We start from the raw sequence: 15,188 nt of genomic DNA, 5'->3' as shown, positions 1-15,188 counted from the left end.
ATACAATGCTTCTCAGTTATTAGTTCCAACAGCTTTTGCAAGGTTTTGGATTTTTTTGGGAAAGCAGCACATTTCTTTCTTCAAATCTTACTTGTTCCTTCAATGTAAAACATGTAGAAGTAGGTGTGCTTGCTTGAGGGTGGAGAGGCCCCCTGAGGGCTGCCCAGTCCACCCGGTCCTCCAGCCCTACTGATGACCTTCTGAAAACCACTGCTGTCTCACTCCCTCAACAGCCACACACCGCTTCCCCATTTAAGAAAATTCCAATGAATTGTCTAAATGCAATCAGAAATTTTTACATTTGCTCGTTTCATAACTAAAACTGTCTGCTTCGAACAAATGGTAATGCATACACACTGCCAGGATGAAAAGTTATTTCCTTACCACAACAGTGACTCAGCATGGGGCCTGCAGCTGTATTAGTGAGGAACAGACTCTATTTTATGAAGTTGCCAACATCCATTAATACAAATATTTCTCTAGTTTTTATCAATTTCTTAACTTTCAGGAAAGAATTTGGGAAAATTGATTTTTTAAAGATTTGTTAAGTGAATTGAGTCTACTTTAAAATACTTTTGTGAGCTAGGCACCAGTGGCTCATACCTGTAATCCTAGCTACTCAGGAGGCTGAGACCTGAGGATCACAGTTCAAAGCCAGCCTGGGAAGGAAAATCTCTGAGACTCTTACCCCCAATTAAACACTCAAAAACAGGAAATGGAAATATGCCTAAAGTGGTAGAGCACCAGTCTTGAGCAAAAGAGCTCAGGGATAGCATCCAGGCCCTAAGTCCCATGACCAACAAAAAATAAAATGTATGTTTTGTGTATGTGTTTTGGTCCTGGTTCTCGGCACTGTCTTTTTTGTTCAAGGCTAGAACTCTACCAATTGAGCCACAGCTCTACTTCTGGCTTTTTGGGTAGCTAATTGGAAATGAAGAGACTCATGGACTTTTTTGCCCAAGCTGGCTTTGAACCGTGATCCTAAGATCTCAGCCTCCTGAGCAGCTAGGATTAGAGGCTGAAATACTTCTAGCTTCTTGATTTTACCTTTAATGTGGTAAGAATGATAGCTGCGCAAGAACTGACTCCAAGAATGTGGAAGCAGTTCATGTGTAGACTGCAGCCCCTAAGTTCTCCAACATCTGGGACGCATACATGATTTCAAACACAGAAGCCTAAGACAAGGAAAAATGCCAGGTGCACGGGACAGCGCACAAGGCCTTGGCTCAGACTATGTTGGTCCCTAGAGGAAGGAAGAGGGCAAGGGCGCATGTTCAAACACAAGCCAGCCCCTCTGAGACCCGAGCGCGCATCAGGAGATGCAAACCCAACCACGGCTGGAGCCCTGAAGTTTAGCGAGGAGGCTAACGCACAGACAAGACACTGCGCTCGGGCCCCGCGCAGCATGGCTCACCGGCTGAGCAGCGCCTGCAGCGCCGTCTGCAGGGGCTCTCTCAGCCCCTGCCACGCTTGCTCTCCAAGGTGCTCCAGGCAGTCTTCTATGGAGCTCTCTGGGTTAGCAGGGCTGAACACCGGAGAAGTATGACGGTCAAAGCCAGTGCTGGTGAAAGCTGAAGACAAACAGGACACGAGGAAAACCTAATTTAACACGCAGTATCAAAAGCTGTGCACAAGCTGAGCTGGTAGCTGCACACACCTGTATTCCTGGCCCCGTGTAGATAGGTGCACGCGCACACACACAAAATTACCATGTTTTCACTCCTAGGAAGCTGGACTTAAAAAGACATAGTTGTGGACATGCAGGTATGTGTACCCATCTATCCACATTCACGATTACATACGTATAAGTATATGTATAGGAACATAAAGCGTGAATCTAAATAAGGGACTACTTAAAGGAAATAAGGAAGGCTGAAGTGAAAAATAGGATGAAAAATTTTATTAAACACACTTGAAAGAGAATGAATATAGCCAAAATAAACTGGGGCTGGGAAGGTGACTCAGTGGTAGAGCGCTTGCCTGGCACGCATGAGGCCCTGGGTTTGATTGCTCAGCACCACACAAGCAGAAAAGGCCATAAGTGGCGCTGTGGCTCAAGAGGTAGAGCGCTAGCCTTGAGCTGAAGAACTGAGGGACAGCGCCCAGGCACAGAGTTCAAGACCCACGATTGTCAAAAAATTTACTTGCAACTATGAAAATTGACAAAGAAATCTGCTGAAATTGTGTTAGGAAGGAGGCAAAGAGGAAGGCAATAAAAAATAAAAATAGGCTCCTATCTCTCCTCAATTCAAAGTAACAGCTTATCACCCACTCCCTACTCCTGGTTTTAAAATCCTGTCCATTTCCTCACTCCTGAGAGTTACCAATCACCTTCATAAAATAGTCACTGCATTAGACCAGGCATGGTGGTACTTGCCTGCAGTTCCAGCTACTCAAGAGGCAGAGAGAAAGGATAGCAGACTGGAGGCAGTTAGCAAGAAAAACAAAAACAACCACAAAACAAACCAACGAATCCTGGGTAATGAAGGGTATTAATGAACCCTGGGTAATGAAGGTATGAAGTGAACACACTATGAAAGTCTTTTGTCAATTCTCTTTCTTTTCTGCCTTTTCCTCATTTTCTTTTCTTTTCTTGCCCTTTCTGGGGCTTGAACTCAGGGTCTGGGCACTGTCCCTGAGCTTTTCTTTTTTCTTTTTTTGGGTCTGGTCGTGGGGCTTGGGCGCTGTCCCTCAGCTCTTCAGCTCTAGGCTAGCGCTCTACCACTTGAGCCACAGCACCACTTCCAGCTTTTTTTCTTTTTGCTTATGTGGTGCTGCTGAGAAATCGAACCCAGGGCCTCAGGCATGCAAGGCAAGCGCTCTACCACTGAGCCACCTTCCCAGCCCTGTCCCTGAGCTTTTCTGCTCAAGACTGGTGCGCTACACTTTGAGCCACCCCTCCACTCTGGTTTTCTGGTAGTTTATTGGAGACAAGACTCTCACGTACTTTCCTGTGTGGGCTGACTTTGAACAGCCATCATCAGATCTCAGCCTCCTGAGTAGTTAGGACTACAGGAGTAAGCAAACAGTGCCTGGCCCAACGAACAAAATTTCACAGTTAGTAGACTTTTCCCCAAAACTTGTGATGTCATTTTAAGTACAAAATATGTGATATGACATATGTATTTAACTTTCTACACATATATACAGGCAAAAATAAGAGCAAGGTTCTTAAACTTTCTTCCCTTAGGGCTCCTACTAAAGTTATAAAGGTACCAAATACAAATCAATCATCACGAACGGAGAGGACCGCCACAGGATCATTTAATCCATTACTCAGCACCAAAAGAGGCTGCATCTTAACCTCCTGCTTATAGCTGGAAAAGCGTACAGTAAACAAAGTTTGAACAGCCTTCCTTCCAGTTTCACCCTAGTAATCTCCTCTCAGAGAAGTCGTGCAATGAGGATATAGAGAGCATCCTTCTATGAAAATAAAACAAAACAGTAGACCAGGTTAACTAGGTGTGGAATACACATACCTTCAGAAATTTCTTTGTCTAGGGCTTTTAGCTCTTCTTCAATTTCAGATTTAACTTTTAATAAAACTTCAGGATCCAGAAATTGTGAAGCTATATCTAGTTGAACCCCTGAAACAAAACAAAACAAAACAAAGTTACTATTAAGCTAATGGTTCACACTTATAATCCTAGTTTTGTGCTTTGTTTTTTTTTTGTCAGTCGTGGGGCTTGAACTCTGGGCCTGGGCGCTGTCCCTCAGCTCTTCAGCATAAGGTAAGCGCTCTACCTCTAGAGCCACAGAGCCACTTTCCAGTTTTCCAGTGGTTTATTGGAGATAAGAGTCTCACAGACTTTCCTTCCTGGGATGGCTTGGACCTATGATCCTCAGATCTCAGCCTCCTGAGCAGATAGGATTATAGGCATGAGCCACTGGCGCCCAGCTAATCCTAGCTTTTGACAAGACGGAGATCCAAGAATGGTGGTTCAAAGCCAACACGTAGAAAAGCCCATGAGCCTCTCATTTCCAATGAACCAATAAAAAACCAGGAAGTGGAAATGTGAGCTCAAGTGGTAGAGCTCTCACTTTGAGCACAAAAGCTCAGGGACAACGCCAAGGTCCTGCGTTCAAGTCCCCGTACTTTCAAAAAATTAAATTTTAAGTAAATAAAGAGGGAGAGAGAAGTCAGTGCAGTACTGTAGTATTAGCCGGTTGCGTAGGTGTGAGCACTGATAGTTCCAGCCTTGTGTTAACTAAGACAGGATGTTTTGAGCCCAGAAGTTCAAGGCAGTCTGGACAACATATGAAGACTGCATCTAAAAAAAATAAAAACTTGTATTTTAACTATTAGGTAATAAAGTATAAAATCAAAACTCATTATCAAAGCTAGGAGATACTTTTTGAAATGATTTTTTTAAAAGGAGCAACAGGGCTACAGGGGTGGCTAAAGGTGGTGGTGTGCATCCGTAGTGTAAGCAAGGCTGTGGGTGGCATCTCATCGGAAGAGGACGGGGTGGGGGGGGGGGTGAGGAAGGGAAGGGAGGCGGGGGAAGGAGAGAAGATGAAAACATAGCAGGAACTCTCAGGATGAACGTGTGCAGGTGTTCTGTGAATGTGCGACAGCGACAGCGCCAGCTGACAGCTCAGGGGTGGGGTTTGCCCCACGGCAATCGAGGGGACCCAGTCCCAAAGCCTTCCCCAACTACAACAGCAGCACAGTGGTGGGAGGTCACCAACACACTGCCTTCTAGACTCATCCGTTTTTCCTTTTTGTGGTGCCAGGACTTTATGTGTGTCCAGGTACATGACCTGAGTTGTATGTACCAACATCAATCACTATCCTCTGAACTCAAATTTATCTGTCCGTTGTGGGGCTTGAACTCAGGGTCTGGGCACTGTCCCTAAGCTTCTTTGTGCTCAAAGCTAGCATCTACCACTCAAGCCACAGCACCACTTGGTTTTTAAGTGGTTAATTGGAGATAAGAGTCTCATGGGGACTCTGGCTTTGAACCACAATCCTCAGCCTCCTGAGTAGCTAGAATTAGAATTTATTTTTATTTTTTTTGCCAGTCCTGGTGCTTGAACTCAGGACCTGGGCACTGTCCTTGAGCTTCTCTGAGCTCAAGGCCAGAGTGCCACTTCCAGTTTTCTGGTGGTTAATTGGAGTTAAGAGTCTTATGTCCAGGCGCCGGTGGCTCACACCTGTAATCCTAACTACTCAGGAGGCTGAGATCTGAGGATCACGGTTCAAAGCCAGCCCAGGCACGGAAAGTCCGTGAGACTCTTATCTCCAATAAACCACCAGAAAACCAGAAGTGGCGCTGTGGCTCAAGTGGTAGAGCACTCGTCTTGAGCTGAAGAGCTGAGGGACAACGCCCAGGCCCAGAGTTCAAGCCCCATGACCGACAAAAAAAAAAAAAAAAAAAAAAAAAAATTCTCAGGGACAGCACCCAAGCCCTAAATTCAAGTCCCATGCCTGACCTGCATAACCAAAACAGACACATCCACAGACACCATCATTACCACCAATACACCACCTTCCCACTACAAAAACGACAATATCTTAGCCTCACTCATCTGATGAACAGCTATCCTCATGAGACTACCGTGATGCTGATTGAACAAGACAAGTTGTCATACTTGATAACAAACCATGTGGAAAGCAGAAAAAGACCACTGTTAGGGCACAAAGGCTATTTATCTAGCTAACCAATGACAGAGACAGATTTGCTGATTTTCATTTAGCACTCATGCAGACTTTATAAAGCACAGAGCTAGACAGCAGGGCTAATGCAGCAGAAATTCCGCACTATATACCCCAGGACAACTATTTCAAAGATAAACAGACTTTAGCATACTAAATCCTCCCCACCTGTTTCAAATGAAGAGTAAAATCAGTCAGCAACCAGCCTATTCCGGCCATGAAATTCATTTGAGAATTCCAAGTGAATCAGTTTAACAAATTTTGACCAGTTGAATGGGCTAGAGTTCTCAAAGCAAAATCTTTCTAAATCTATGGGTTGCAAACTAAGACACATGAAAATTAACTAGAATAAATAGAAAAAAGGAATGAAAAGAACAGTCACAAATTTCTAATCCCAGAAAAGAAAAAGGGGAAACTACAAGCCCAATGAACATGAGGAGAATAATCAAGTGACACAATGAATTCTAGCCCCACAAACATCCATTTCCCTAAAGGACACAATTTAAAAACACATACACAAAACAGACTGATTAGGCCTGCATTACTAAGAAACTGAATTGCTTATTCTTAACATCCCAAACATCTGAGCCTCAGTATCTGAGTCAATATGTTCTACCAAACATTCAGGGAGGAAAAGCAAAGGCCTGGACACACAGCTCAGTGTTAGATTACTCCTCAGCATGTAGGAGGCCCTGGACTCAACCTTAGCACCACATTAGGCCAAGAGCACCCAGGCATGCATGGCTCACCCCTCCCCACCTGGTAAGCCTAGACCATCAGGAAGATGAGATAAGAGAGGCCTGAGGTCCAAGTCAGAGGGAATGAAGAGTCCTGGGGATTCCATCTCCAAGTAACCAGCAAGATGCCAGACTAGGGATATGGTTCAACTGGAAGACTCCGCTATGAGTAAGCAAGCTCAGTGAAAGTGAGACCCCAAGTTCAAGCTACAGTACCACCATGCCAAGCATGGGTGGCTCACGCCTGTAATCCTAGCTACTCAAGAGTCGGAGATCTGAGTATCTAGGTTCAAAGCTAGCCCTGGCCAGAAAGTCCCTGAGACTCTTATCTCTGATAAACTACTCAGAAGAGGCCAGAAGTGGTGCTATGGCTCAAATGGCAGGGTGTTAGCCTTGAGCACAAGGAAGCACAGGGATAGCACCTAGGCCCTCAGTTCAAGCCCCATGATCAGCCAAAAATAAATAAAATAAAAAAATAGGGGGGCTGGGAAGGTGGCTCAGTGGTAGAGTGCTTGCTTTGCATGCATGAAGCCCTGGGTTCGATTCCTCTGCACCACATAAGCAAAAAGAAAAAAGCCAGAAGTGGCGCTGTGGCTCAAGTGGTAGAGCACTAGCCTGGAGCTGAAGAGCTGAGGGACAGTGCCCAGGCCCAGAGTTCAGGCCCCATGACCGGACCCAAATAAATAAATAAATAAATAAGGCTGGGAAGGTGGCTCAGTGGTAGTGTTCGTCTGTCATGCATGAGGCCCAGGGTTCGATTCCTCTGGACATAAAGCAGAAAAAGCCGGAAGTGGCCCTGTGGCTCAAGTGGTAGAGTGCTAGCCTTGAGCTAAAGAGCTGTGGGACAGCGCCCAGGCCTAGAGTTCAGGCTCCCGGACGGACCAAAAAAATAAAAATAAAAAATAAGTAAATAAATAAGAATTCATACCTATTCTAAAATCTCTTTCAGAAGGTAGAAGGCTAGGCAGTAACTTGGCCCATGAGTCCAGCACTAGCCAAATATCAAACTTGGTCCAAGAGATTATAAGACACTACAGACCAACATTTCTTATTAACTGATGCAAAAATCCTCAGCTGAGTACTGGAAAAGCTAATCCCACAATATATGAAAAAGAATCACCCCAAAAATTAGCCCCAGCATACAAAGCTGGTTCAACATACAAAAATTATGGGCTGTTTGTTCATCAACGGGCAAAATATGAAAATGTCAAAAGTAACCTATAGATTCAACACATTATCCCAAATCACAATGTTATTCTTCACAGAAATAGACAAAAAAATTTCACAGAAGGCAAAAGTAACTAGGTAAAAAGCACCATGCTGGAGATACCACAGTAGCAGAATTCAAATTACATAGCAGAGTCCAAGTAACAAAAACAGCTTGGTGGGGGGGGTTGGTGGAGGAGGGTTGGGGGGGGGGCAGGGGGAGGATGGGATTGGAAGGGGAAACAAAGGAGGCTACAATGCTTGATAAGAAATGTGCTCATTATCTTGTCCATGTAATTGTAACCCCTCTGTACAGTATTTTCACAATTAAAAATAAATTTTAAAAAACCCAGCTTGGCATGAAGAGACAGATATGAAGATCTACGGAATGAATCCCAGGTATAAAACCACACTGCGGCTGGACAACAGCTGGACACTAGCTACTCAGGAGACAGAGATCTAAGGACTGAGGTTCACTGCCGGAGACTCTGATCTCCAAACAACTAGCAAAAAAGCTCAAGTGGTAGAGTCATTCATGGACAGTCATTCATGAGAAAAAAAGCTGAGCAAGAGTGCAGGAGGTACTGAGTTCAAGCCCCAGGACAAACCAAAATTAAAAAACAACCAGCCAGGTGCTGGTGGCTCCCACCTGCTATCTAGTTACTCAGGAGGCTGAGATCTGAGGATGGCAGTTATAAGCTGCCTGGGGAAGGAAAGTCCATGAGACTATCTTTAGTTAGTAACCAAGAACCCAGAAGTAGAGCTATGGCTCAAGTGGGAGAGGGCAAACCTTGAGCTTTTAAAAAAGCTCAGGGACAGTGCCCAGGCCCAGAGTTCAAGCTGAGAGCTGACATGAGCGTGTGCACATACACACACACACACACACACACACACACACACACACACACACACACACACACACACACACACACACACACACACACACACACACACACACACACACACACACACACACACACACACACACACACACACACACACACACACACACACACACACACACACAAAATTATGGTATCTCAATCAGGTCACGTAAGTCTGAAGTCTAAGTATGGCTTTTGTATTTTTCATGTAAACAGCACTTTTACCTATATTAATTGCAATCACTTCAAATACGAAGCTCCCATAAACATTAGAAGTAGTTGCTTCTGGAAGTGACTAGAAAAGTGAAAGGGATAGAGAGGGGACTGTTCTCTCTAAACCTACAATTATTACTCGACTTTGGTCCTATACATTTACAGTGCTTAGATACAAATACTCCTTCATGTCAGGTCCTTACAATTAGCTGACAAGTCAAAGGGCCTACCTTGGGGTGAGGAGCCGGGATGCCCCTGAGGAAGGAGCCCCAAGTAGCTGAGCACAACATACTTTGTCTCGTAGTGAAACCCCAGAGGCACCGTAGCAGAGGACGCCATTGAACCGGTCGGTAGAGCTCCCAAGAGGTCTGTCACAGATGTTTAAAGCCTAAGAACATAAAAGGGTTTTTTTTCACTTTCAAGGTTATTAGATGGCAGTACATTTTCCCTCCATTGATTCCAATAATTCAACTAATTACCAAAAAAATGCTTCAGGCTTCTCTTTGTAGTCATTTTTTAAAAATGTAACTTAATTTACATATAAGCAGCAATTTACTTATAACCTGAATAAGTACTGAATAAGTTCCTTCTGTACTTTCACCTTGGTGGACAATATACAACACCCTTTAGCCACCTCAGTGTATATTCTCTTCTTTCCTTTATTCTCATTCAAGAAAATCAGGAGAGGCTGGGAAGGTGGCTCAGTGGTAGAGCGCTTGCCTTGCATGCATGAGGCCCCGGGTTCAATTCCTCAGCACCACATAAGCAGAAAAAGCCGGAAGTGGCGCTGTGGCTCAAGTGGTAGAGTGCTAGTCTTGAGCTGAAGAGGTAGAGTGCTAACCTTGAGCTGAGAGGCAGTGCCCAGGCCCAGAGTTCAGGCCCCATGACCCAGCAAAAAAAAAAGAAAATCTGGAGACTCTCAGATCAAAGCCAGCTAGGACTGAGAAGTCTGAGAGACCCATCTCCAACCAACCAGAAAAGGCTAAAGACATGACTCAGTGGTAGAACAACAGCCACAAGCAATCTAGCCAGCAAGAGTGCAATGCACTTAGTTCAAGGCCCAGTGCTAGTCTTGAGCAAAAGAAGCTCAGGGACAATGCCCAGACCCCAAGTTCAAGCCCCAGGACTGGAAAAAAAAAAAAAGGGGAAAGATGTAGAGACTGAGGTAGAGTAGGCCTTAGCTACTGAACGTGGGGTCTTTTCCTCTGCCACTCCTAAAATCTTCCCAGCAACTTTCCCTACTAAAATATCATAGCTGCACTCAAGACTATCTGTCTTCTGCATGAAAAAGGAAAGCTACATAAAGTTATTCAAATCAATAATCATTTCGGGACTCTTAACCTTGCTCTCTACAAGCTTAGTGTCAACATAGTAAAACACATCTAGCTCTAGATTGAAGGGTTAAGTTATAAATTGTAAGAAAGGTATAAAACGCTCTAGGAACATATTGCTTAAAGAGAAGGTAGGGGCAGGACTTCAAACAGAAGGAAGGAGGTGGAGAAGAGATGAATCAATGTTTCCTTCTTCAAATCAGGGCCACACCAGTCCCAAAGAAGGACCCCCGTTCTGGCTATAAACCTTCTCAGGTGGGGGGAGCAGCTTTGTAAGTGGATCTGGACATCAGTGAGTTAAATGACAGAGGCAAGCACTACTACTGAGCTACCTTCCCAGCCCAACAGGTGAACTTTTTTTTTTGGGTCCGGTCGTGAGGCCTGAACTCTGGGCCTGGGCGCTGTCCCTCAGCTCTTCAGTTCAAGGCTAGCGCTCTACCACTTGAGCCACAGCGCCACCTCCGGCTTTTTTTCTTTTTGCTTATGGGTGCTGAGGAATCGAACCCAGGGCCTCAGGCATGCAAGACAAGCGCTCTACCACTGAGCTACCTTCCCAGCCCCAACAGGTGAACTTTTTAAGAATAGCCGGGAGCCTGACGCACTACAATATGACAGGATGCAGATGCAAGTGTACCTTTTCTTTTGTTCTGTACCTAAAGATGGCCTTGAACTTGAATGCTTCCTGCATACCCCAAGTGCTGGGATTACAGGTATGTGCCATCACACTAGCCTCTCCTTTTTTTTGCCAGTCATGGGTCTTGAACTCTGGGCCTGGGCGCTGTCCCTCAGCTCTTCAGCTCAAGGTTAGCACTCTATCACTTAAGCCACAGTGCCACTTTCAGTTTTCTGGTGGTTTGTTGGAGATAAGAGTCTCATGAACTTTCCTGCCCAGGCTGGCTTTGAACTGCAATCCTCAGATCTGTGTTTACTGAGTAGTGAGGATTACAGGCGTGAGCCACTGGCGCCCAGCCTCTATTCTCTTTTAGTAACAAGTCCCCCTAAATTCTTATCCAGGCTCAGGACCACACAGCTACATACTACATGCTCCAATTTTTTTTTTCAGCTTAATGTACTAAATGGCTAGTCTGAAACAATGAAATAGAAGTCATATTGTAGTGCGTCAGGCTACCGGCTATTCTTAAAAAGTTCACCTGTTGGGCTGGGAAGGTAGCTCAGTAGTAGTGCTTGCCTTGCATGATGAGGCCCTGGGTTCGAGTCTTCATTACCACATAAGCAGAAAAGACTGGAAGTGGTGCTGTGGCTCAAGTGGTAGAGCACTAGTCTTGAGCTGAAGCGCTGAGGGACAGTGCCCAGGCACAAAGTTCAGGCCCCACGACCAGAAAAAAAAAAAATTCACCTTTTGGTCTGGGTTTGCAGTAGAATACAAACCAATACCAACAATACATACAAACAATACATGCTCAGCGTGGGCAAGTCCCCAGGTTCAATCTTCAGAAAAATTTTTAAAAACTAAAAAAGAATTGGAGGGGCTGGGAGGGTGCTCAGTAGTAGAGTGCTTGCCTAACATGCCCGAGACCCTGGGATCAATCCCTTGGTATTACATAAACAAAAAATAAAGTTTAAAAAAACGCAAAATAAACAAAAAAATGGATGCTGGTGGCTCCTGTCTATAATCTTAGCTACTCAGAAGGCTGAGGGCTGGAGGGTCACCGCTCAAAGCCAGCCCAGGCCAAAAAAGGAAAAACAGTAGTAGATAGAACATCAGGTCCATATAACAACCGAACAACTGAGAGGTGTGGCCCTCTTACTAAGCACAAGCTCTGGATCCCAGTTATCTTAACTTCAGAATAACACCTCTCCAGCAGGCTAGGATAAAAGCGTCTAAGCAGTACTGTGGTTTGAACTCAAGTTCTGGTGCTTGCTAGTCATCCCCTAACCCTTTTGTCTTATTTTTCAAATAGTAGCTCCAAGTTTTTACCTGGTTGAGCCTCAGGTGTTGAAATCCAATACTACCAAAATAGAAAACAAACTAACACACAAGCAAAAAACAACAGACTAAAAAAAAACAGAGGGGCTGGGAAAGTGGTTCAAGTGGTAGAGCGCTAGCCTTGAGCTGAAGAGCTGAGGGACAGCGCCCAGGCCCAGAGTTCAGGCCCCACGACCGGACCCAAAAAACAAAAAAAACAGACAGGAACTTTCTGTAGAAGCATATAGTAAAATGAAAGCCAAGGAATCTGCTATGGACTGAAGACTGGTTTAAGAGGATTACTAACTCAGCAAGTGTAAACAACAGCTGTATGGGAAGAAACGCTACCTTCCTTTTTGTTCCAAAAGACCTACAATATTTTAACGATATCTGCACACTGTGCTCGATGAAACCCTAATGCACATTCTGTTCATGAATTTCTTTTTTCTGGAGAGGACGTGACTTTGTTTCTTTCATTAGTTACTCTTGCTGGACCGTAATCCAACACCAGTAAGAAACAACACAACACCACAACCACAACCACAACCACAAAGCCCTAAGAGCCTCCTGGAAGGGTGGCGCGCACTAACAGAGGCCGACACCTGTCCTGAGGCGTGGGACCCGGGCCGGGCCGGGGCCAGCCAGGTGCGGGGAGCGCAGCGGGGCCGGCCAGGTGCGGGGAGCGCAGCGGGGCCGGCCAGGTGCGGGGAGCGCAGCGGGGCCGGCCAGGTGCGGGGAGCGCAGCGGGGCCTGCCCGGGCCGGGGCCTGCCAGGGGCGGGGAGCGCAGCGGGGCCGGCCAGGGGCGGGGAGCGCAGCGGGGCCGGCCAGGTGCGGGGAGCGCAGCGGGGCCGGCCAGGTGCGGGGAGCGCAGCGGGGCCGGCCAGGTGCGGGGAGCGCAGCGGGGCCGGCCAGGTGCGGGGAGCGCAGCGGGGCCTGCCCGGGCCGGGACCGCACCCAGGGGCGGGGAGCGCAGCGGGGCCTGCCCGGGCCGGGGCCTGCCAGGGGCGGGGAGCGCAGCGGGGCCTGCCCGGGCCGGGGCCTGCCAGGGGCGGGGAGCGCAGCGGGGCCTGCCCGGGCCGGGGCCGCGCGACGCGCAGAGCTGGCGGCCTGACCCGGGCGCACCGGGGCCCCGGGGAGAGGATGCCTGCGGCGGGAAGCCGGGGGCCGGGCGGGGCAGCCCGGGAGGGGAGCGCGGGGCCCGGGGGCCGGAGCCCTCTCACTCGCGCTCCGCGGCCGCCAAGCGCCTCCTCACCCCGCCGTCCCCGCGGCCGCCAAGCGCCTCCTCACCCCGCCGTCCCCGCGGCCCTCCCCGCCCCGGCCCCGACCCCGGCCCCGCGGCCCCTCACCGCCCCGGCCCCGCCGTCCCCGCCGTCCCTCCCCGCCCCGGCCCCGCGGCCCCTCACCCGCCCCGGCCCCGCCGTCCCCGCGGCCCCTCACCGCCCCAGCCCCGACCCCGGCCCCGCGGCCCCTCACCGCCCCGGCCCCGGCCCCGGCCCCGCGGCCCCTCCCCGCCCCGGCCCCGGCCCCGCCGTCCCCGCCGTCCCTCACCGCCCCGGCCCCGCCGTCCCCGCGGCCCCTCACCCGTCCGGGCCCCGCCGTCCCCGCGGCCCCTCACCGCCCCGGCCCCGGCCCCGCGGCCCCTCCCCGCCCCGGCGTCCCCGCGGCCCCTCACCCGCCCGGGCCCCGGCCCCGCGGCCCCTCCCCGCCCCGGCCCCGCGGCCCCGCCGTCCCCGCGGCCCCTCACCGCCCCGGCCCCGAAGAGACCGACCTGGCGGCAGCGGCTCCGCGGCGGCCGCGCTCCCCTCCACAGGCTCCGCGGCGGCCGCGTCTGCCTCAGCCCGCGGCTCTAATCTACCGCCGCCGCCATCTTGGAGCGTGAGGTCACCCCGCCGCGCCTTCGTCACCGCCAGCGTCAGGGGCGGGGCCGGAAGGGGCAGGCGAGCGGGCGGGTCTGAAGCCGGAAGGGGCAGGCCTGTGTGTAGGAGCGGCGGAAGTACAAGCCGCAGAGGTGGTTTCGGCGCCGAGCGGCCGACCCGAGGGCCGGAAGTGCCCTCTCCAAGCCACTTCCGGCCGCGGGGACACCCGCGCTCCCCGCGCGGCTGCGCGGTCCGGGCTCGCGTGTCGGCCGTCGGCCGGGGATGCGGTCCGTGGGCCGGAGCCCCGCGGCCCCGGGCCGGCGTCTGGGCGGGACCCGGGCGGAGGCGAGGCTCGCGGGGCGGTGCACCGGGCCCAGCGCGCGGGAGGCCGAGCGAGCATGAGCACCGGTAACCCCATGATGAAGATGGTGATGACGACGATGATGATGATGAAGATGGTGATGACGATGAAGATGAAGATGGTGACGATGAAGATGATGAAGATGGTGATGATGACGATGATGATGAAGATGGTGATGATGACGATGAAGATGAAGATGCAAGGCCCGGCCTGCCTGTTCGGATAATTGGGCACGGCCTGCACTGGAAGAAGCCATTTGGCTAAGTGTGCCCTTAGCCAGTCAGCAGGCTACACCACGAGGGACGCGGGATGGGGGTGAAGAGCCCCCAGGATCACTTGGGTTTTTACGTCTTAGGAGTAGTTCTAGGGCTGGGAAGGTGGCTCAGTGGTAGAGCGCGTGCCTCGCATGCCCAAGGCCCTGGGTTCGATTCCTCAGCACCACATAAGCAAAAAGAAAAAAGAGGGAAGTGGCGCTGTGGCTCAAGTGGTAGAGCGCTAGCCTTGAGCTGAAGAGCTGAGGGACAGCGTCCAGGCCCAGAGTTCAGGCCCCACGACCGGAACCCCCAAAAAAGGAAGTAGTTCTAGAAGCCGGGTCCTCCCCGGTGCGCGCTGGGGAATGGCACCCGGCCCCTCTCCGTCTTCCCCTCCAGTGGAACGCTGCCTGGCCCCCGCGGCCCCTCACCGCCCCGGCTCCCGCCGTCCCCGCAGCCCCTCACCGTCTCGGGCCCTGCTGTCCCCGCCCGGCCCCGCGGCCACTCACCCACTCACCGCCCGGGCCCGCGGTCCCCGTGATGAAAGCCCTCCTCCTGTGCATTAAAAGGTGTCAGGTTCAAGCCCTGCAGTGTTTGCATCGGATTGCCTGACTCCCGTGCCAGCTTGGGCCTCACAGAGTGAACAGACAAAGAGATTTGAAAGTAAATGAATTGTGGGTCAAGTTTTTATTATTACGTTATTTTTCTGTTTTAAAGCAATAATGGCCGCCAGCTTCCCTTTCTAAGGAACAAAAGCATAGT

At 50.0% G+C, this 15,188-nt stretch overlaps 1 protein-coding gene across 3 annotated transcripts in view; it reads right to left on the bottom strand.

Moving 5' to 3' along the window:
• The window catches only part of LOC138816394 (bcl-2-like protein 13), a 30,278-nt gene extending 16,426 nt beyond the window's left edge, over nucleotides 1–13,852 (bottom strand). For 2 of the 3 annotated variants that reach the window (XM_070006102.1, XM_070006104.1), the window contains exons 1-4: nucleotides 13,727–13,852; nucleotides 8,930–9,087; nucleotides 3,480–3,587; nucleotides 1,415–1,571 (exon numbers count right to left, since the gene is read on the bottom strand). In XM_070006102.1, coding sequence (XP_069862203.1) covers nucleotides 1,415–1,571; nucleotides 3,480–3,587; nucleotides 8,930–9,038 — 374 coding nt within the window. In that variant the 5' untranslated portion in view covers nucleotides 9,039–9,087; nucleotides 13,727–13,852. Of the gene's footprint in view, nucleotides 1–1,414; nucleotides 1,572–3,479; nucleotides 3,588–8,929; nucleotides 9,088–11,969; nucleotides 12,478–13,726 lie in introns of those variants that run through there. The other variant, XM_070006103.1, reaches the window with a different exon arrangement.
• Between the last annotated feature and the right edge of the window lie 1,336 nt (nucleotides 13,853–15,188).

This window comes from Dipodomys merriami, unplaced genomic scaffold (assembly GCF_024711535.1).
Source record: "Dipodomys merriami isolate MVZ:Mamm:240054 unplaced genomic scaffold, mDipMer1.0.p SCAF_696, whole genome shotgun sequence".
Taxonomy (NCBI): domain Eukaryota; kingdom Metazoa; phylum Chordata; class Mammalia; order Rodentia; family Heteromyidae; genus Dipodomys; species Dipodomys merriami.
The sequence above is the reverse complement of the archived record's forward strand: the minus strand, read 5'-3'. Positions and strand labels throughout refer to the sequence as shown.